Source organism: Neolamprologus multifasciatus, chromosome 5 (assembly GCF_963576455.1).
Source record: "Neolamprologus multifasciatus chromosome 5, fNeoMul1.2, whole genome shotgun sequence".
Lineage (NCBI taxonomy): Eukaryota > Metazoa > Chordata > Actinopteri > Cichliformes > Cichlidae > Neolamprologus > Neolamprologus multifasciatus.
The window spans coordinates 23503394-23525398 of NC_140443.1; the positions used below are offsets into that span (position 1 = coordinate 23503394).

The 22005-nt window shown below is 40.3% G+C and overlaps 1 protein-coding gene and 1 long non-coding RNA gene across 11 annotated transcripts in view; both read left to right on the forward strand.

Annotated features, from left to right (window-relative positions):
• Positions 1-32: 32 nt before the first annotated feature.
• The window catches only part of elmo2 (engulfment and cell motility 2), a 25058-nt gene continuing 3085 nt past the window's right edge, over positions 33-22005 (forward strand). Inside the window, exons 1-23 of one of the 10 annotated variants that reach the window (XR_014874119.1) lie at positions 33-1222; positions 6331-6400; positions 6581-6678; positions 7327-7367; positions 8095-8167; positions 8247-8297; positions 8889-9058; positions 10030-10129; positions 10583-10734; positions 12294-12372; positions 14440-14475; positions 14825-14875; positions 15600-15722; positions 16106-16225; positions 16342-16446; positions 16538-16646; positions 16826-16962; positions 19153-19316; positions 20510-20622; positions 20710-20817; positions 20970-21052; positions 21162-21715; positions 21812-21988. Coding sequence is in view for 9 of the 10 variants with exons in the window: in XM_085159701.1 (XP_085015827.1) it covers positions 6601-6678; positions 7327-7367; positions 8095-8167; positions 8247-8297; positions 8889-9058; positions 10030-10129; positions 10583-10734; positions 12294-12372; positions 14440-14475; positions 14825-14875; positions 15600-15722; positions 16106-16225; positions 16342-16446; positions 16538-16646; positions 16826-16962; positions 19153-19316; positions 20510-20622; positions 20710-20817; positions 20970-21052; positions 21162-21239 (1971 nt within the window). In the remaining variant the exon portion in view is untranslated. Of the gene's footprint in view, positions 2307-6330; positions 6401-6580; positions 6679-7326; positions 7368-8094; positions 8168-8246; positions 8298-8888; positions 9059-10029; positions 10130-10582; positions 10735-12293; positions 12373-14439; positions 14476-14824; positions 14876-15599; positions 15723-16105; positions 16226-16341; positions 16447-16537; positions 16647-16825; positions 16963-19152; positions 19317-20509; positions 20623-20709; positions 20818-20969; positions 21053-21161; positions 21716-21811; positions 21989-22005 lie in introns of those variants that run through there. The other 9 variants (XM_085159701.1, XM_085159703.1, XM_085159702.1 and 6 more) reach the window with 9 other exon arrangements.
• On the forward strand, positions 16969-17847 carry LOC146518726 (uncharacterized). Its single transcript, XR_014874121.1, has 2 exons — positions 16969-17332; positions 17419-17847. It is a non-coding gene; the product is annotated as an uncharacterized LOC146518726 (long non-coding RNA).

The window sequence follows — 22005 nt, forward strand, 5'->3', positions numbered from 1 at the left end:
AGGAGGATCTTTGCACTGTCATGACAACTATCTGTTACCATTACATTTGTCCAGGTTCCTGCAGACACAGATGTGCTTTGAGCGGTCATGGGAGACATTCAAAACCGTGAAACAGCAGAAGCGTGAACATACATGGTACACAAGAGGAACAGAGATCTAGGATTCCTCTACACCGGTAGAAAGACTACAGCAAGAGAGTTCAACTCCTTGTCTGTGTGGTGTTTGCATGTTCTCACTTGTGCCTAGGTGGGTTATTTGAGGTTTTCCAGCTTCCTCCATTCCTCCAGAGACATAGATTTTAAGATTAATTGGTGATTCTAAATTAGCTGAAGGTGAGGTGTATAAATCCTTGAAGTAAATGTGTGAATGTATAAAGTTTTCTGGTAAGATTAGAAGTGCTATATGAAAGCAAACATTACATTTGCAGGTGCAATATAACTGAAATCAATGTAAAAATAAACCAATAGTTTAAAGAAATTAGGACACATTTACTCTGAGCTGACTGCTAAGATCAAAACAGATGGAAAAAGGAGTTGGTGAGGTCATAAGATTGTTAAAGCATCTGAGGAGCCTTCAGTGAGTGTGATGAAATGTGCAAATCCTGCCATTTTTCTACCACTGCTACTGAGTTTGCAATAAGCATCTTTTTTATGTTTTGTGTTGGTTAATGTTGAATTAAAAAATGATTTTATGATATAGCAGTGATGATGGCATTTAAAGGTTGTAGTACATGTATAAAGTAAATATCCCAACAATTCCAGAAAGTTCCTCCTATTTTCACTTTTAATGAAATCCATTTAAATCATTATGTCTGTTTTTTCCGTGTCTTGGGTAAAACAGGGCATGACGTTGTGTGAAAACAGATGATCTTCTCCAAGAATAATTGTTTTAAAACCTAAAAGATCCATTCTCCCCGCTCTCTGAAACTATTATTAAAGATTTATAATGTATTTATTAAAGCCAGACCATTTATCCTTTTCTAAATTGATCTGTAATTAACCATTCGGTAGCTATCCGGACCACACAGTGAAATATGAACAATATGTAAGGGTTAAAGTGAGACGCCAGATAGAGAGTGCACAAATGATGAGGAGCCTGCCTCATTTGCAGACGGTGACATGGTGTCCCGCCTACAAGGCGTGGAACCGCGTCTCCTTTTCACGAGGATTTCACTGGGGACAGAGGGAGATACCGAGAGCACCATCGATGGCCAGGACACGGGGTGAGTAGCACCAAGTATGACATTAGCAGATAAGTACCCCTCGTTAAAACCATCCGGCGAAGCCGATGAGCATCTTCTGCTCGGGTGACGGGCTGTATCCTGACTGCAATGGAGGAGAAGACGGGGACAGGCTGGGCTGGATGATTGAATAACACTAGCCGCCTTCTGAGGAATAACGGTGGTGCTCACTGTAATAGCGAGTGAGTTTGCTATTAATCAGAGGCAGAGAACAGCAAGAGACGTTAGCCGCTGTTTAATTAAGAAAACGACACGATCATGAGTTGTGATTCATTACGCTAAACATCACAAGGTTGCAAATGCAGCCTTTCAATGCACCAGTCGGTGGGCTTCTGTTAACCACAGCTTTGATCCTGACTAATCGATCATCAACAATTACGCTTTAAACATTTTAAGTTTAAGTTTCTGATTAAACAAGCGTGGATGGTTATATTAATGATGGCTGAGAATGAGCTGCGAAGAAGACATCAGCCTTCTTAATTGCCAGAGGATGACTGTTATCGCACTCTGGGCTACCAGAAGATAAATTTGCCTTAATTGTTTTTTTAAGAAAAATTACCAAGGCTGTTTTTTTCCTCAGACAGCAGCTATCGTATAACCAGAAGGGGCGCCACTGCGCATGATCAAGAAGGCAACTAGCTGTCATCAAAGTTAGGCGCTTCTCAGTTTTTCATGTGTGAACCCGTTTTTTTAATGCCCACCGGCCTGGATGGGAGCCCCGAACCACATTTAAAACCACAGTAAAATGGCGTCAGAAACATCCGGGTCGCGGTGAGAAGTAGCTGGTGGCGCCGGGGGGATACAAAAAGTTGGGAGTCTTTTGAATTTAGGCTCCGACCACACTGTTGGGTTTCTTTTCAGGCTTGAGCTTCTTAGCAGTAGTTGCTAAGCTACCACCACAGCGCGTGCAGCCAAATAAAAAGCTCCCAGTGCGCGCGGCAGCCGCGAATCCAGTCATACCAGCCAGATGACAGGCCCGCAGAAAGTGGAAAGAAAATAGTTCCCATCGCTTTTCATCAGTATGTCTGCTGTGTGCACAGTCACCCGAAATGGACAAAACCAGCAGGTATTTTGAAATGTCGAGGAAGGAGAAACACAGGTGTAGTCACTACATAGTCCTGTGGGATAAAGTAAAGGGTATCGATCACAAGTATATACAGTGCCAGTACTGCCGATACCGATACTTTTAACTTAGAAATGCAGCTTATGTAGGGGAGAGCAACGTGTCATCACTTATGAGGTGAATCACCATTAGTTTGCAAATTCTGAGCACATTTTAATCACCACTGTGATTTTTACTTTCTGCAATAATTAGTTAACAAAATAAAACACACCATTTTTTATGAAGACCTGTGATGTAAACGTGTCTGTTTCTAAAGGACTTTGGTTCAACTTCTGATGTCTAAATGTCCTATGGGCTATAAATAAAATAGATGTGACATTCAACACAAAAACTGTGACATATTTTATAATCTCCCCAAAAGAATGTATTTAACACAGTTCAGTGGGCAAAATACTGAACATAGAGGTTAAAAACAAAGTATTGATGCTATTGTGCTATTATCAATTCAATACCAGTGTTGGTATTGATACTATTGCTTTTTGGACCAAGCTGCCTACCTCTAGTGCACCTCTGGTTCACTTGAATGACTGACATACCTAAGTTACGCTGATCTATAGACTATCCATAGAGAGCTTATTAATAACAATTGTGTTTTTTCTTTTCCACCAATGGAGATGATTTACTAAAAACACAAACCTTGTCTACAGAATATAATTGGAGATGTTTAGTAAGAAAAGCACAAGGGATACCTGATTCTAAATTCTGTCTGACTTTTTTGGTTTCATAGCTCTCAGGCTGAAAAAATACATTGTGACTTCTTATATTTACAGAAATTAATCCTGAAATATGCCCGATATCAGTTGGTTAGTTACAGTAATCTTTGTCTTTCAGGGAACAAGCAAATAAGAACAAATATTACTCATATTACTTTTACAAAATGATGGATGACTCTTTTACTAACCACTATTGCTCATGTTTCTGCTGTGTTTCATCACTGGCTGTGGTTTCAGTTTTTGACCTAGCTGTTTATTAACATAAATATCTAATTGGCCAATCACATTGCAGCATCTCCATGCAGTTAGACATGTATACATGGTCAAGATGAGCTGCTGAAGTTCAAACCAAGCATTAGAATGGGGAAGAAATGTGAACAACTTTGAGCGTTGTTGGTGTCAGACAGCCCATCTGACACCAACAATGCTCAGAAATTGCTGATATACTGGAATTGTCCTACACAAAAATCTCTGGCGGCTTACAGAGAATGTCAGTTCTCTGGGTAAAAATGCCTTATTAAGTTTAGAGGTGAGAGGAGAATGGCCAGACTGTTTTGAGCTGATTGGAAGGTAATAGTAACTTAATTACAACTCATTAAAAGTACAGTAAAGATGCAGAAGAATGTCTTTGAACGCCAACACAACATGTCAAACTTTCAAGCAGATGGGTTCTGGCAGCAGAAGACCACACTGAGTGCCCCTTCAGTCAGCTAAGGACAGAAAACTAACGCTACAATTCACACAAAAATTGAACAATTGAAGATGGGAAAAACATTGCCTGGTCTGATAATTTCTGTTGCAACATTCAGGCCGTAGGGTCAGAAATGGCATAAACAACATGAAAGCCGGGATCCATCCTACTGTGTATCAACTGTTCAAGCTGGTGTCATAGAATGGGAGATATTTTTTGCCTACCTGAGAATTGTTGGTGACCATGTCCATCACTTTATCACCACAGTGTATCCACATACTGATGACTGCTTCAAGCAGGATAAACTGGAAGCAGTTCAAGAAACCGGTTTCTTGAACATGAGAATGAGCTCACTGTACTCAAATGGCGTCCACAGTCTCAGTCCAATAGAGCACTTTTGAGATGTGGTCATAGATGACGTCAGTATGCGGGCCACAAGTTTGAGACCCCTGGTTTATAGTAACAGATACTTTTTGTTTGTGCAGATATTTAGCCACATGTCATTGCTGAATAGGGCTGGAGGCTGGACTGGGACAAAAAATCATCCCTGGCCGATGGCATAAGTTTGATTATGGATATTGAAGCGGTCGTATTGCAGCATGTGACAATAATTAAAAGCTACGCTTTAGCTATTAGTAGTGGCTCATGGTCATTTTACCTGAATCCTTGAATCTCTCCCTTTCTAAATATGTCCCTCTGTGTATTTTCTTACCACGTTAATTGAATTTTCCTTGTCTCTTCCTCACTTCTCCACAGCTGGTGCTAGCAGCAGTTAATTTGCTGTATCTATTATTAGTTTCTTTTTATTGTTTTCTCTCAGCTCCACCATCGCCACTTCTTCCACACAAAACTTTTTCTACAAGCTGCGTGAGCACACAGCGACGGTAGGGGAAGAGCTGGTTGTGTTAAGAGATTTGACTGGGAGATCCAGTGTCAGTAATAAAAATGAACAAATGGACTGCTGTCGGTGCATCCCAAAAGTGCGTCGGCCCACCGGGAAAATGCCAACCCTAGTGCTGTACATCAGTACAAGAACATGTGGAAAATGTTTTTAATATATTTTCTTTGTAAGAGAACAGGCCATTTAGCAGATATTAGAGATCAGAGATTATATAATGGACAGTCTGCAAACCTTTCTTTCTTCTTCATAATAAATATTTATTTTAGGCATAATTCACTCAGTGGTATTTTCAGACTCCACTGATAACTTGTTTACTTGATGTAAATGTTAATGCTGTATATCAGTCTGTTAAGCTGTGTTCTGACACTATCACAGTTGAGTGATCCCCTGGTCCAAAGATGAAAGGATTTGTGCATGCTAATTATTTAAAGTACAAGAGCTTAAATCTTTATCCCAACTTTGATCAGGAGAAGCTGGCATCTGCGGTGCAGTGATATACTGACAGCTCATGCTGCATTCTCTAAAGAATGAACTTAAACTCAAGAACAAACTGTGCTTTATTTCATGACTGATCAAAGGAGCACGGTGTCAGACATCACATCCACTGATATAAAATGGCAGGCAAACGTATTTATAGAACAAACATTCAAACTCTTCAGAAAGACTGTGCCGCAGTGCTGGAAATATCACTACGCCGATAAATCTCTAGGGAATACAGTTGTTGGTTCAGTTTGTTTCACAAAGGTTTGTCTCCCGTGTAACAGTAGGGCAGTGCTTTACTTCGCAAATGAGTAGCTGAGCTTTACAAAGCGCTTTGTATCCTGAAAGCACCCTGAATGCAAAGAGCCATTTGGGAAACAGCAGTGTTTCTTTTCTTTACAGCTGTCTCCCAATCAGACGGCTTTTCCTGCTCGCCTCGTGTCTGAGCAGAGGGGGATATCAGTGTGTTGCCAAAGACCGGTCCCTGCTGTGCTCTTTCTGCTTTTGTATCGTCGAGCTTTTTTTGTTGCAGATCGTGAAAAATATGTTTAATAAGCGTCGGTATTCTGCTGAAATTAGGTGTTAAAGGTGAGGCCTGACTAAACAAGAGTGCAAATAAAAGTCAGAACAGTTATAAAAACTGAATTAGGCTACACGAGAGTGAGCGTTATAAAGGAATTTGAGTTCAAACGGAGCAGATGGCCAGAAGGTAACATCCCATATTGTTCCAATTAATAACCATTTTCCACACAGTTTTTGCATTTGTACACGCTCTATTTATCTTTACTTCTTCATTGCCAAAATACAAAATGTGAAAAGGAAATAAAAGAGACGTTTTCAGTAATAACTAAACTGTAATAATTTACCGGTGTAATAATGTTTTTGCATAGAGGGTGCAGAGCGAGCTGGGAATGAAGGTAATTAGGTTATGCTTTGCAAATAATATGCAGATATGTCAAGGGCAACATAATTCAGCAGACCAGACTCAGCTGGCAGAAAGCTTGACCCAGCCAAGATATTTATGTGACTGTGTGTGTGTGTTTGTGTGGGTGGTTTTGTGAAACAGTCATGCTTATTGATCTGTTCTCTGACAGATTCAGTTCACTGAAGAGAAAATGCAGCAACTGAGCGAATTGAGCTTTTGGGTCTGCATGACCAGGCTGTGTTTTTCTATGTTCACAGGGGAGCTGACACAGAGGTTTATGCAGCAGAGCTGTGACAGTGACTGACGCTTTCAACAGTTATCAGTTAGGTGATGTACAACCCCAGATTCATACTAATATTCTCATTGTCTGACTCTTGAGCCACATAGCTCAGTGAGGCAGTTCTTTGTATTTTTAATCATCATTTATTTGAAGAGTAACATTTAAATGTAGTGGTTCAGAAAGTCTCTGAATGACTGGTGTTATTTATTTTCCTTTTTTTTCTACAGGGTGCTAACTAACCACGGCCATGCCTCCCCCATCTGACATTGTGAAGGTGGCTATTGAATGGCCTGGTGCCAATGCTCAGCTAATAGAGATGGACCAGGTATGCATGAGTACGACAAATGACATAAATCCTCACAATGCCTCTAAGAACTTATCTTCCTCTAGCTATTACAGTGAATCATTCAATTCAGTTCAGTTTTATTTATGTAGTGCCACAACAACGGGTCGCCTCAAGGCTCTTTATGTTATAATGTAAAAACCCTACAGGAACAGAGAGAGAGAATCCCAACAATCAGATGACTCCCTATGAGAAAGCACTTGGCAATAGTGGGAAGGAAAAACTCATTTTTAACAGGAAGAAACTTCCAGCAGAACTGAGCTCATGGAGGGGTGGCCATGAGTGGTTGGGAGGTGAGGGGAGGAAGACGCGCCAAAAGACACACTGTGGAAGAGAGCCAGAGATTTATAATAACTAATGATTAAATGCAGAGAGGTGTATAAACACACGTGGGCTGTAAAGAGTTGAGTGAAGAATAAACGAAGTGCATAACAGGAATGGGAATAACAATTAAAGGGGAGGAAATTATGTGCGGCTTTAATGTGAAAATTTCATGTATGCAAAATACGAAAGTACCCCAACTGGCAGATTTGAAAGATAGTGCCATGTGAGGAGGGATGATTCATGATTCCTTTAAGTCCTTTAGTGTTGAATTTTTTAAGTCTGTAAGTTTCTTTCCCCTCTTTGCAGAAAAGACCTTTGTCCTCAATAATTCGGGAAGTATGTGATGGGTAAGTATTGCTCCTGTATGTTTTAATTGTTTCCAAAGGTATGTTCTGTAGGATTACTTAAAATATTTGAGATTTATTTAGTTTCTAAAGTGTTAGCTATAATGAACTAGACTTTGGTGATTAGTAGAATGTAATTATAATACTGAAAGCTTTATTACAGATAGCTCAATCAAATGGTAGATCTAAGGAGCACATTAGTTAACTAACTAAACTGTAAGAAGCAGTGAAAGCCCAGAAAAAAAATGATACATGTTATTCTCTTAGATCTGTGTCGTGAAAGTCTATGTGGAAAACCTAAACATGAGAAAATGCTTATGATGACCACACTTACTGCTGTAACACCACACATAACCCTGTTTGGACTTTTTTGCACCTAAGTGATGGCTATTACAGATTTTATCCCACCCATCCAGCTCTTAGCCTGGCTCCATCTACCCACTGCCTCCTTTTACCATCTGAAACAGAAAATTCTTTGCACTTTACTGTAAACACCCACTGAGTGATTCTCCTCCACAGCCTCTCGTGTTTGCTGCTCGTGTAAATACAACTGCTGAAGGCAACAATCTGACTTCGAGCAACCTTTTGTTCATGCATACCAGAGTATGCTGCATTGCATTACATTTCTACAGTGTGTTCTACTAATCTTCTTCTTTATTTTCCTAGTATGCAAAACTGATATTGAATATTAATTCTTTAGCAAACATTTTCTCTCTGCTTTTGTCTCCAGCTGGTCTTTGTCTGGCTCAGAGCAGTTTGCCCTGCGTTATGCTGATGGTCCTCAGCTTTATATCACTGAGCAGGTGAGCTTCATTGTTTTCTTCCTAACCTTGAGATGAGGACTTTATGAATCAATACTCAACTCTGTTGTAATCCTTTCAGAGTCGTGGCGACATCAAGAACGGGACCATTCTTCGATTAGCAATTTCTCCTGTGAGTGAAAAATGTGGCATTGATTTGAAAGTGCCATAGCTATACATTTGCTGGAGAAGCGCTCTCTTGTGTGACAAAATAAATACAAAAATATATTAAATGCTTATGTTTTGCATGTCTAGGTGCACTCACTGTTAACAATAATAGCCATTACTACAAACATTAAATCAGCCAATCACGTGGCAGCAACTCTGTGCATTCACACATGTAGACATGGTGAAGATGACCTGCTGAAGTTCAATTGAAGCATCAGCATGGGGAAGAAAAATGATTTAAGTGACTTTGGATGAGGCGTGGTTGTTGGTGCTCGACAGGCATGTTTTGAGTATTTCAGAAACTGCTGATCTTTAATTATATAATAAAAGCACGGTGTACCTAAAAAAGGTTAGTGTATATATCTTGCACTTTATAAGACATTGGTCTCATAAAAGATCACATTAACATTTGTTATTGTAGCTAATAGAAAATTATTAAAATGTATTATTCCACATGGGCTATAAGTTTCTCCATATATGTTTACAGTAAATTCAGTGACCTGGACAAAGTGATGAAGGTATTATGACACTGAGTAATCGTGTTTGTCTCTGACAGGCTCGTGCTGCTCGCCAGCTCCTGGAGAGGATCCAGTCCCATGGCATAGATGCTCGCCTCGAGGCTCTGAAGGAGCTCGCCAAGCTCTCTGCAGATCCAACCTTTGCTGCAGAGTTCATCAACATGGAAGGCATTGGGACGCTGGCTCGTCTTGTGGAGAGCGGCACTCAGTGAGTTTTTTTACCCCTCAGCCATGAAAATCTGTTGGGATCTTGTTGTCAACCGTCAGGTGTGCAGGAGGCATGGACACCTACATTTGTGAATGCGATAACTCGAGAACAAGGCGATGTAGGATTTTCAAACTGATACCATTGGTGACCTTGTTCTCAAGGTCAGAGGTCAAGTTTTCTGAAAAGCTTATACTACTTGATACTTGTGAAGGAGGTGATGTAAGATTTTGAAATTAATACCATAGGTGTATCTTGTAGGACAGCAATCCCCAACCCCTGGGCCACGGACTGGTACTGGTCCGTGAGTCGTTTGGTACTGGGCCGCGAAAGTTGAGGCTCAGGTGTGAAATTGATGGTTTTTAGGGTTTTTTTAATCAGTTTTTAGCATTATTTTTTATCATTTTATCGTTAACTTGGTTTCCCTGGGTCTTTTCCCATGTGTTATGAATAAATCTTCTTTTTTTTGGTACCAGTACTGGTTTTATTTTGTTGTATTTATCCGTGACACCTTAAAGGCCAGTCCGGTCCGTGGCGCAAAAAAAGATTGGGGACCGCTGTTCTAGGAGGCTGAGGGGTAACGTTTTTGTTTTGTTTTTTACAGCTGCCAGAGCTGATCGATGACTGTGTGTTGTATCATCTTTGTTGAATTTGCAAAGCTTGGCATTGCTTAATGGCAGTGCTGTAAACTGTTAAGGCTATTAGCAATTTTTAAAGAACATCAGTTTCCTTTACTTTTGCTGCTTCCCTCTAAATCCACTACTTGCACTTTTAAGCTCAGTTCACATTCATTTAGTGATTTTATTTATATATTACATTTGAATTACTTGTGGAGGTCAAATAAAGCCACTTAGTCAAAAAGATAAGTTTTGGCTTTTTAAAGTCTGCCCTCGTATCAGGATTTCTGTAAAGTTAATCTAAATGTTAACGTGTGATCTGAAAGGCCTGCCCTGACTGTACTTCACTCTCTTCAGCTTTGGTGAAATGTTGGCCTTCACTCTCACTGCCTTCCTGGAACTAATGGATCATGGCATTGTGTCCTGGGACCTTATCTCATTGTCCTTCATCAAGCAGGTACTTCTTCCAACAAAAGAACAATTCATAGGACACATTTTTCATTTCAGTGAAACACCACTGTACAACTTTCCACTTCAAGAAAACAAAACTAAACTTCAAGGTCGGTCATTTTTATGCCTTTTTATCTTTCCACTTTTCTTTAATTGCACTTTTTCTTTGACCTCTTTTTCTACACAAATGCCAGAAATGTGTGGGTACTGTTGCTGACCAACTACTCACATAATTTGGAGCTCATTCTGTGTTTATGTAAATAGTTTTCTCTGGAAAACTTCATCCTAGCCTTGGCAGCCACTTGGAAGAATTTTGCAGAACTCTTGATTTTGTTTTCTTTGTACTGGATAAAAATACTCTACTCGATTTTTGTCAAAATGAACCAAATAAACCAAGAAATGAAACAAAGAAACAAAATTAGTTTCTCTGTGTTAACCGGTTTTCTCTGTGCTCACTTAGATTGCGGGCTACGTCAACCAGCCGATGGTGGACGTGTCCATCCTGCAGCGCTCCTTGGCCATCCTCGAGAGCATGGTTCTGAACAGCCATAGCCTCTACCATCGGGTGGCACAGGAGATCACCGTGGGACAGCTCATCGGGCACTTGCAAGTGTGAGCACACACACACGCACAGGGGCTTTCTGCGCTCTGAAATGGGGGAAAGTGGAGGGTATAGAAGTGTGGGGTGACTGGATAGAAAAGGTTGCTGTGAGTTTTGTTTCTGTTTATGTGGATGGGTATGGGTGCACAGATGATTCCAATCAAACAACATTGCTGTTATAAGACTTTTGTTGTTGCTGAAAACTCCCATGAAAAGACCAAAACCAACAAGTTAGGAGGACACAAAACCCCCAAAAAGGGGGTCGAACACAGGACACGGAGAAAGCATACAACCTGAATACACAGGGTGGGAAGGGTGACTAATCAGGGAACATAGAGGAAAGAAAACAGCTGAAGAATCACGCAGTAAGTAATGCTGAAAACCCCATGAACCAACCAAACTAACCAAAACTCAAAGAACTCCTAACCAAGAACCTGACGCATAGTGGTGATGGAAACTACTTTTACTGCATGTATCAGGCTGCCAGTTTCGTTATAATCAGATGAAGGAATGCCTGGTGTGAATGTTAGTGGTGACATTAAGTAGTTAATCTGCTCTGTTTGCTCAAGTGTACAAGTGTCAAACATAAGGCCCGGGGCCCAGAATTGTCCCGATGCAGACCCTCAGCCCACTGGATGGGGCCTTTCACTTAAGAACAAGGCAAAGAGAGCATAGATTTTCATATGTTTTACAGCTTTTCCTACTGATAAAAACCTGCTCCATGGCCATTATTACTGTTCTCACAATTTAACCCCAAATACTTGGGCTTAATTCTGTTTCTTACATATATCTCAGGGATTAAATGTGTAGATAAACGTATTTACACTGACAGGATGGGGAATTTCACTGTTCTGGCCCATTTAGGATCAAAGTGGGCTGTATGTGGCCCACGATGTAAAATGAGTTTGACATGCCTGCTCTGGTGAGTTTTCACAGCAGCACGACTGCATATGAGTCACTCGCAAAAGCAAATCAAATCTCTGTGCTAGTTATAACGATGATACATTTTGTATTATGAACAACAGTGGAGCCCCATGAAATAATGAAAATGAATCTTCTTCTTTTGGATACTGCCTTTAGGGGGTGCATCATCTGCCTCCATGTCACCCCTGTCTCATCCTCCTCTCTCACACCAACCCTCTGCATGTCCTCCTTCACTTCTTTCATGAATCTTCTCTGTGCTCTTTCTCTTTTCCTTCTGCCTGGCAGCTCCATAGTCATCATACTTTGTCCAGTATATCCATTATCCCTCCTATGTACATATCCACATCATATATGCCTCACTAATAATATTAGGTATAAGATCAAAAAGCATTTTCTGTTACGATAAACTCAAAGTTGGTTTTGGTCTTTTTATTGGAGTAAAGCCAACATTTAGAAAAATGTCACATAGCAAAACTAAAGACTGGTGCAAAGAAGACGCTTCTATCCTGCACCCATCCCAGGTGTTTGTTTTAATGGTAATTAGACTATTTTTTTTATGCAGTTAGCCTGTAGTTTTGTTCCTGTGCGGAGATTTGCAGAGCATGCTGCTTCTAACTGGTTGTTGCGCTGCTGGATATTCCTTCAGGTCGAACCAGGAGATCCAGACGTACGCCATCGCTCTCATCAATGCTCTCTTCCTGAAGGCACCAGAGGACAGACGGCAGGTCGGTGCACTGCACTAACAGCACAGACACAAGGACCGACCTAACAGACCTAACTGATATACTAATATTAAATCTTCATATTTCATCCTAAAGAAATCCACTTATACATAATAGACATTGATTCATAACATTTGTGGTGTCAGAGAGCTGCAGACAGTGGGCAGACTAATGTGCGCACCAGTAGGCCAATTAAAGCTAATTTCACGAACAGACGTCTGTCTGCCAGCTGTCACGCTGTGGATTCAGCCATCGCTGCAATGACAGTCTCACTCCAGATACTTTCCTTTGAGGTTTGTACATTTGTTTTGCTGCAGTTTTTCCAGAGCAGCTCAGTGAGGTTAACTGGCCACCCATCTGCAAGTGACTGATGGTTGTTTGCGTCTTTTAGAAAAAGAAGTTGGAAAACAGAAAACAATGAGTTTTAAGAAAGCAGCTTCTTTCCATTTAAGGACTGTTCTCAATGTTATTCATGTGTAATATATCACATCGCATTACATTGCATTTCTATTTCTATTTTCAGTTTTTAAGTTGATTCAAGGAGATTCGAACAAAAACAAATTGAATCTCGAGTATTTATATTGTTCAGATAAATGTACAAATACCGAAGATGGAAGTGTTTCTGTCCCACCTGTCACCGCCATCCGTCCTCTCTCTCCTAACTCCAGCATGCTTCAGAGTTTAACCTTGTTTAATACACCTTACATGCAGTTGTGTGCTTTTCTAAATTATCGTTCTCCTTGTAAACTTTGATTTGCAGTTTATGCCAGAAATTGTATTGTAACATAGAAAACACAACATTTCTTGAAATAATGTCCTATAATAAATGTAGTAGTACTTACAGTATCGGTTTGAGCAAAACGCTTTCTAACTACAGGCCGCATTCATGCAGTCTCACAAATGCATTCATGATTTTAACCTAAGAGTCACACACTCAATTGGGCAATTTGGGGTTCAGTACGTTGGCAAAGGATACTTTGAGATGCATACTAGAGGAGCTGGGGATCACACCACCGGCCTTCCAATTAGTTAAACAACTTGCTTTACTTCCTGAATTACAACTCTCAATTAAAATGTTTTAACTAAGCCAAAGAATTTAGATAAAACTAAAAAAAAAATACTTGTTGCTGTCCTCTGTTAGTACAAACCCTCCATTTACACAAATTGACAATATCTGTTTACATTTTTTAAAGGATTTTTCAACAGCAAAACATGACACCTTACATTTTTAATATTACTTTTTTAGTTATTTTTAGTTTTAGTGATTTTAATTGTTACTAAGGCTGTGCAGCTGCAGATTTGCAACACCTGGTTTATACTTAAAGTGTCCCAAATGCAAAGGTGCTAAAATCCTCAGTCCTCATTCAGCTTTAAAGTTCTAAAAAATTCAAGTGTACACTCAATTATATTTAATCTCAAGATAAAGTATTTTCCTTAATTTACTGTGCAGTGCACCAGTTTTTTTTTTTTTACCGTAACAGGAAACGGTATGCAAAGGGCTTTTAATGTTCATTTATCTCCAGTTGCTGTTGTTGACCACTGGAGGGTGAAGTGAGTCAATTATACAACAGAAATGCATCCTGTGTTTAGCTTGCACTGTGGCATTACAGTAATTACCGTCTAAATGCCAGTTTTCACCTCATTTAGCAAATATGCATAAAGTAGCACCTCAGCTTTTAGATATATGGATCTCTCCGCATCAGTTTTCGATGTTTTTCTTTTTTCTTATAAAAGAAGAGAGGCAGGGAGGAATCAGAAGAGACTAACATGTTTACAGTACACACATGAGAGCAGCCAGTAAGCCTCAGTGATTTGCATGTTTAATGGTAGTTCTAAGCATCATCCTGCTACTCTGTGGGTTGATAAATCCTGCCGTGGGTAATGGTTTATAAACGTACTTTACGTCGGGTGCATTAGGTGATGTGTGACTGCTGATTTTTATTTGATGCTGTTTCATGTTCTTATTTCGTTGCATGCTGTGACGGTGATGTATCTCATGGTCCATGTGCGTGCACGTTTTATTTCCATTACTGTTACACCCACACTACTCCTCCCACTCTGAACCCGTAGGAGGAGTATACTAACCCGCTGGAGCAGCACCTCACCGTGAGTACACATCCCTCTTTAGCTCATATCATCTTTTCCACCTCTCGTTCACTGTCTGATCCTTTCTGTGTCATGGAAAGCCGCTGCATAAACCCTCAAATTAAGCCAGAACCATAGCTTGCTGCACCAGCAGACAGACTTGTCACCGACCGTGAGATATTTTACAGAAGGTGCGAAAGGCAAATGGTTTAAACCATAGATCAAAATCTAGCTTTAGATTATTTCTTCAAAATTCTCATTTATCCATAGGTCGATGTCAGTAAAATTATCATTGGGTGCGATTCTAGTTTGTAGTAAATCATCTTTCCTGAATTGATTTTTGTGGAGTAATGTCTGTCTTTACCCTCAGGAAATGGCAAGCTCTTTGGCTCAGAAACACCTGCGCTCCATCATCCTCAATGTGAGTATCAAGTCTGAAACTCAGACACTAAAACGTAGCAGAGCTTTCATTTGATGGCTGTTAAGCTTTCCAAGTACTTTAAACAATTCCCATTGAAATTGTCAGGAACTACTTCCAATAAAACTCCCGAAAACCTTGGTGATACACAATACTTGCGTTCATCCTCCTTTGAGACTTTACAGTGTTGGCGTTTGGTGATGGTTTAGACCCTTGAACAAAGAGCTGGTCACAATTTGGAAAGTGGAAAGCTTTACTCACAGAAAGAGCAAATGTGATATGGGGCCAAGTCTATGAAGTGGAACAAAATCTCCTCTGAAAATGATTCCTTTTGGCATTTGTCTGAAAGCCCCTGGTTGAACTGGCTGCAAATGGCTGCAAGTTAGGAAGTGCTGCACTCAAGCCTCCTGGAATAAGGAAATGTCCTAGAGCAGCTCCACCATTGTGCTCTTTCATGCACTGTTAGTGTGACCTGGTGACCTACTAGATAAATGTCTGTGCTATTTTATTTTTTATTGTTATTTCAGACAAATTGTAATCATGGTGTATGTCAGAAAGATGCTTATCTTGCTTCTAATTAGAAAAATAATACAATTCATTTGGTCCTTTTTTGTTATATTCCATCAGTAGCTTTGGTTTGTTCTGCTTCATATGATATGCTGCTTGTTTACAAAATTGCAGCCATCATAAAGGCTCAGCTAAAAATCCCTCTGCTCCTCCTTTCCAGCACGTCATCAGAGGAAATCGACCAATCAAAGCAGAAATGGCACATCAGTTATATGTGCTGCAGGTGTTGACTTTTAACCTTTTGGAAGAACGGATGATGACAAAAATGGATCCTAATGACCAGGTAAAAAAGTGGAATAATGAATTTTGTGCTTATTTCCATGTTGCTATGCAGTGGTTTGTGTGATTTGACTGTAAAGTAATCTGATTGTCTGGAGCATGTTTAAAGAAGCAACATGTTCAGCTGAATGGAAATAGCGGGATCCTGAAAAAGTGTAATTAGAGACACACTTCTACCAGTGACGTGTGCACTGTCAGAGCTGCTTTAAGTGTAACAAGTGGACCAGAAAATTAAAGTTTTCCTGTATTTTTTTCCACTGCTTGTTTACAGCCATTCACTCTCTGCCGATTGACTTAGCCTTTTTGCCTTTTTCATTTCATTCCTTTGCAGCTGTGTGTTCCTGTTTATGCTAATATGCTCTAAACATGTTATTTTTTCTCTCACAGGCTCAGAGAGACATCATTTTTGAGCTACGCAGAATTGCCTTCGATGGAGAAAACGACCCCACTGGCACAGAGAAAAGAAAGGCCATGTACACCAAGGACTACAAGATGCTGGGCTTCACTGTGAGTCTCCGCTAGAGATTTCAGTTTCTTCTGGAATGATCTGGAGGTTGAAATCGACCCAGTTTGGTGCAATTCTTTCTGTCTCTTCACTCACATTATCTCTATTTAAAATGCAGAACCACGTGAACCCAGCTATGGACTTTACCCAGACGCCACCAGGGATGCTGGCTCTGGACAACATGCTGTATCTAGCCAAAGTTCACCAGGACACGTACATCAGGGTCAGTGCTGGTCTCACGCATGACTTTGCCGAGTTTACAGAGTCAGCAAATTCTTCCACAACACGTTAACATGTTTCCCTACTCATGACAGATTGTTCTGGAGAACAGCAGCCGAGAAGATAAACACGAGTGTCCTTTTGGCCGCTGTGCCATCGAACTTACTCGAATGCTGTGTGAGATACTCCAAGTTGGAGAACTGCGTAAGCAGCTTTGCATATGTTGCTGTTGTATTTCAGTGTCACTCTATCCCTTAATGTTTTTTACATTTTTGTTAAATTTGATATTGAACTTGCTCCTCGACTGCAAATGGGTGATATGGAAGAAGTGTGTCTCCCTCATGCTTCATGTTTTTCATTTAGAAATCTTTTCTTTTGTGTAGCTAATGAAGGCTGCAACGATTATCATCCCATGTTCTTCACCCATGACCGGGCATGGGAGGAGTTCTTCTGTGTCTGCATTCAGCTGCTTAATAAAACTTGGAAGGAGATGAGAGCCACAGCTGAGGACTTCAACAAGGTCAGTGTAAATGTGTTGAACATACACAACACATTTACATGTCAACATTTCCACCCTAGACAACCTTTTATATCATTTGAAATAGTATAAACCATACTGCCACATGTTAGACCATGTGATTGATTGATTGGTTTATAGATGGATGGTGCAATGGTGCAAGCCTCTTCGTAGAGCCACTTATATGACAGCCATTACAAACCCCAAATACTACCTTTTCAAACTCTGTGAAGTAAAAGTACTATTAGTATAGTTAATTGTGTGTAATTAAACTAAACACAGATAATATAGTCAGATTGTTTGAAGTTCCTGGGAATAATTGAAAATGGAATTCTCTGGGTTTAGTTTAAAATACATGTTTAATTATATTTACGTAAATTTAACTTTATTTATCTATGTTTATATATCTATGTTTTTTGTTTATTTATGTTTATTTATCTATGCCATAGATAAATAAAGTTAAATTTAACTTTATTTATCTGTGTTGTGGAGTAGCCCAGTTTGGGCTCAGGAGTGTGACTCCTGAGCCCAAACTGGGAGCTGGTTCCACTGTGAAGGTGAAGGCTCTGCCTCCCATTCTATTTGTATTTCCCATTCTACTGCTAGAAACTCAAAGAAACACAAGTAAATCTGAGCTCTAAGACTAGAGTGCTTTCTTTTGGCTAATATGTTATTGTAAAGTCTTTAAGATATCACCGTGCCTGATCATTTGATCTGATCATGTGAAAATGAAGGCAAACTAATATGGGAGAAATCTGATCTATTTCCAGTCCCTTTAGACTGATTATTTTCATGGTAAAACTTTCTTTGAAGTAGAGTGACTCCACACTCTCTCGTCCTCACCTGTAATCATGCACCTTGGACTCTGCACTGTTACCCGACACTGCTCTACACGACACAGCTTCAAGATACAATACTGGATTAATTCAGTCATACGTATTCAAATACATTAAGTTGGTAGATAAAAATATTAATGTGTTTTTTGTATTGCTCTCTACAATAATAAAAACGTAGTAGCTTGACCACAGTCTTGTTATATAATATAATTAATATTGTGTTGGTTGTCAACCCTACTGAGTGAGTTTGTGTTTTGAACAATGTCACTTCAAAGTGCTGGTGCACTGCATTCAAGCTAGAAATACTCAGCAATGGAGGGAAATAAAGAAAAAGCAGAATGTCTGTTTGTGTTTTGTCTTTATTTGATAGTAGCAGCAGAGGTAGATGGGAAAGTGTTAGAGCAGGTCATTTTCGTACACGCCACCAGTCGATCACAGGACTCGGCTGCTGATGCTGCTCTCATCCATGTGGTTGGTGTGGATGCTAACTACTTGGTTTGTCTCAAAAACAGAAATTGTTCAGGAATGTGATTCACCCAAACAGTGAATATTCATGACTTTGGTGATCCCCACGACTTTCTCTTTTTCAGAAGAACACATTAATTCCTCTCTGTTGGCGAATCATTTTGGCACTTCCTTAACTCAGTTTTTTTTTCTCTCCGTCATTAGGTCAAGAATTATACTTTGTACAATATGTCAGCAAAAAATGTTTGTAAAACATAGACCTGTCTATGAGCCACGGCTGTACTTTCCTTCATTAGCTAATTTTCAAGTGGCAATCTGAAATAATTAAGTGCTAATTATGGAAAAGTCACCACGCTGACATAACCTAACTAAAATGATGATTTAACAAGACGGTACGATTGTAAACACGAGCACTCAAATGTCATACCAAGGGCAGTGATGTTGAGTACAGTAGGTGCTCATCATTACCAAATACACACCATCCATCCAGAGCAGACTGTGTTTGACAGGTATCACTGTGAGGAAAATCAGGCATAACACTGACACACAACTGTAGCTGCTGTGTTCTGCATTGTGTGACCGAGCAGCTCACTGGAGCAAACAGTTGAAAGGTTTTCGGTTTATTAAATAATGCATGACAGTTACTACCTCGAAAGACATTTAATGAAATGAACAGGGATACACAAAGCTGTTTTGTGTATAGAGTGATTTAAATATTAATACCTTTTAAACATATTTCAGTCAGCAGTTTTAGCTTCTTCCCTGGGGAATGAGTGTTCATTAAAAGCCAGCCTTACTACTCTACGGTGTACTGTACCCATGTTAGCATTCGGGAGGGTATGTCATCTTTTCTTACTCGTCTTTTGTGTATGTTTGGTTAAACCCTCACCAGGTGATGCAAGTGGTCCGTGAGCAGATCACCAGAGCTCTGGCCATGAAACCGTCGTCCATAGACCAGCTGAAGACTAAGCTGCGAGGCCTCAACTATTCAGAGATTCTGCGTCTGCGGCAGTCAGAACGAATGAGCCAGGATGATTTCCAGTCTCCACCCATCATGTCAGTTTGTGTCCACACTATTTTTCTTTCTCATTACCTGCCTTGAGAATGTGGCTGTAATTTTTTTCGCCTTTGCTTCGCAAGTCTGTCAGACTGTTGTGGTGTCTGATCCTAGAAACGCCTGCTGCACTTGGCGTTACTGCAAAGTTAGGGCGAAGGCAGTTTTGAGTTCTTTGAGTTGTGTGTATATGTTTGGACATTTTAGGACACATGTCAACATGATAGCATTAAAGATATGACCATGAAGCTTTACATTGTTGTTGCTGAGATCAAAATGAATGAATGATCAAGAATAGGCGGGTGCTGGAGGTAAACCTCACTCACATAGTGTTTCCCAGAAGAGGCATCTCTTTTGTCTTTATCTGGTTGACAAGCCAACTCTGTTTATAAAGCACTTTAAAAACAGCAACCACTGTCTGAAGTGCTAAACATAAGAATAAAAATACATTATAATAAAATATTTAATAAATGAAGAAAAAAATTGGCTCGAAGCCGAGCAGAGGAGGTGCGTCTTAGGAGCAAATTTGAAAATGGCCAGTGAAGAGGCCGGTCCGATGTGTAGCGGCAACGAACTCCACAATTTGAAAGCTGCACCTGCAAAAGGCTTGTTCCCTCTACACCTCCACGCACGGAGTGGAAGCTGATTGGCTGAAAGACCTGGCAAGAAGAGGATTGGACTGCAGTAATGGTGTCTGTATTGAGATTGATAGCGTGGGAAAATGGTAGTGATGTGAAGAACAGACTAGCAGCTGAACACCCAGGAAAGCAGGCAGATGAGTGATTACAGATCTTCCTTATTGAACTTCAATAAGGAAGCACAGGCTTCATTTTAAAATGAACTCAGAGCAGTGAAGATAAAAGAGGAGTATTGTGCTGACTCTTCTGTGTTCCAGTTAAAATCCAGCAGTTGCGCCAGCTTGAAACGAGACAGGGAGCACTCACCAATGTACAAAGACAGAGCTCTGATAAAGGCATGGATCACTGTTTTAGAGTGACCCATGACCCATATAGCTGCACTGCTCTGACTGTCCAATCTTAAGTCATCCTAAAACCCACGTTTGTCACAGTAGGTGCCACTGGGCCCACGACAACATGGACTTTCCCACGATGCTTGTGTACTCGGCTGTGGTCTCTAGCATTTGAGGAGTTTTAAATCCTATCTGAACTGTGTTCTTTGCGTTTTTGTGCTGCAGTGAGTTGCGGGAGAGAATTCAGCCCGAGATCTTAGAGCTCATCAAGCAACAGCGACTCAACCGGCTGTGCGAAGGAAGCTGCTTCCGTAAACTGGGCAACCGTCGAAGGCAAGGTACAGTACAGCTTCAGAGCAATCGCTTTGCTCTTATGAATGAGCGCTGATAGTAAACAATGCACCTTGTCCCCTTCTTTTATCTAGAAAAGTTTTGGTTCTGCAGACTCTCTCTGAATCACAAAGTGCTGCACTACGGGGACTTGGATGAGTCACCTCAGGGTGAAGTGCCTTTTGAGCTACTCAGTGACAAGAGTAAGACACTATAGTGGTTCCATCTGCCTGATAATAAGTCTTTCATAACACAGACAATGACACTGTCACCAGCAGAGCACGCCGCGTCCGTCACAAGGCTGACCTTAATAGGTGAATATGATTATGTGTTTGTTTCTTCTGTTTTTCCCCAGTCCCCGTCTCTGATATTAAGTCTGTGGTGACAGGGAAGGACTGCCCTCATATGAAGGAGAAAAGTGCTCTAAAACAGAACAAGGTAGTGTCATTTTCTTTCTTTTTAATTGCCATTCTAGTCTCATTGCTGCCCTTTAATTCTGTGCTGCCGCTCGGTGTAGAAACTCTGTTTGACCTGCTGATTCCCTCAGGAGGTGCTGGAGTTGGCCTTCTCTGTCCTCTATGATCCCGATGAAACACTTAATTTTGTTGCACCCAACAAATACGAGGTAAGCTCATATGTGCACGATAACGCGGCAGCTGTTCTTCCTTTTGTTTGGCACATGTGAAAACTTAAATCCGCACTGATTAGTATTTCTATTATTAAAACCTGGTTGTTTGTGTGGTGGGCTTGGAAAGAATTAGCTTTAACTCCCCCTGAATTGCACATCCTTGTGGAACACTTTAGCATCATTAACTTCTTTACTTTGTTTTACAGTCAGCAAATCTACTGATTTGCCTTAGTCTCACAGCTCTCATCATCCTCATTTGCAGCGACAGCAGGCAGCTGAATAAGCTCTGACAGATTTGCTGTATGTTACCTTCCCAGCACTAAACGGCAGACAGATAAAGTTAGCAACCAGCTGGTGAACACAGCAGTTAAAGAGCCAGATATTTCCCTTGGCAATTGGTGTAAAGCAGAATGTGAGTTAATATTGCACTTACTTTTGCCAGGTGGATGGAAACACTTCCAAATGAAGTCCAAGTTGTTCGGTGTTTGCCACTTATGTAAACTGTCAGCTGTTTGCTAATACATTGTCTATATTGACTTTAAAAGGTGATAAAATGGGTGTTAATGCAGTTTTTTTTATTATTGTAAAACAAAAAATATTTCAAAAGTAGCGTAAGAGGCTGGTCCGGGTGTTCGTTGTACAACTTTCAGCTAAAAGCCTAAAAGCTGCTGTCAGAAATTAGCTAATATAAAAAACAAAAAACTCTTCTTGGATGTTTTCCCTCATATAGACTTGGCTGTGTTTCACCTTCATGTTTCTGTGT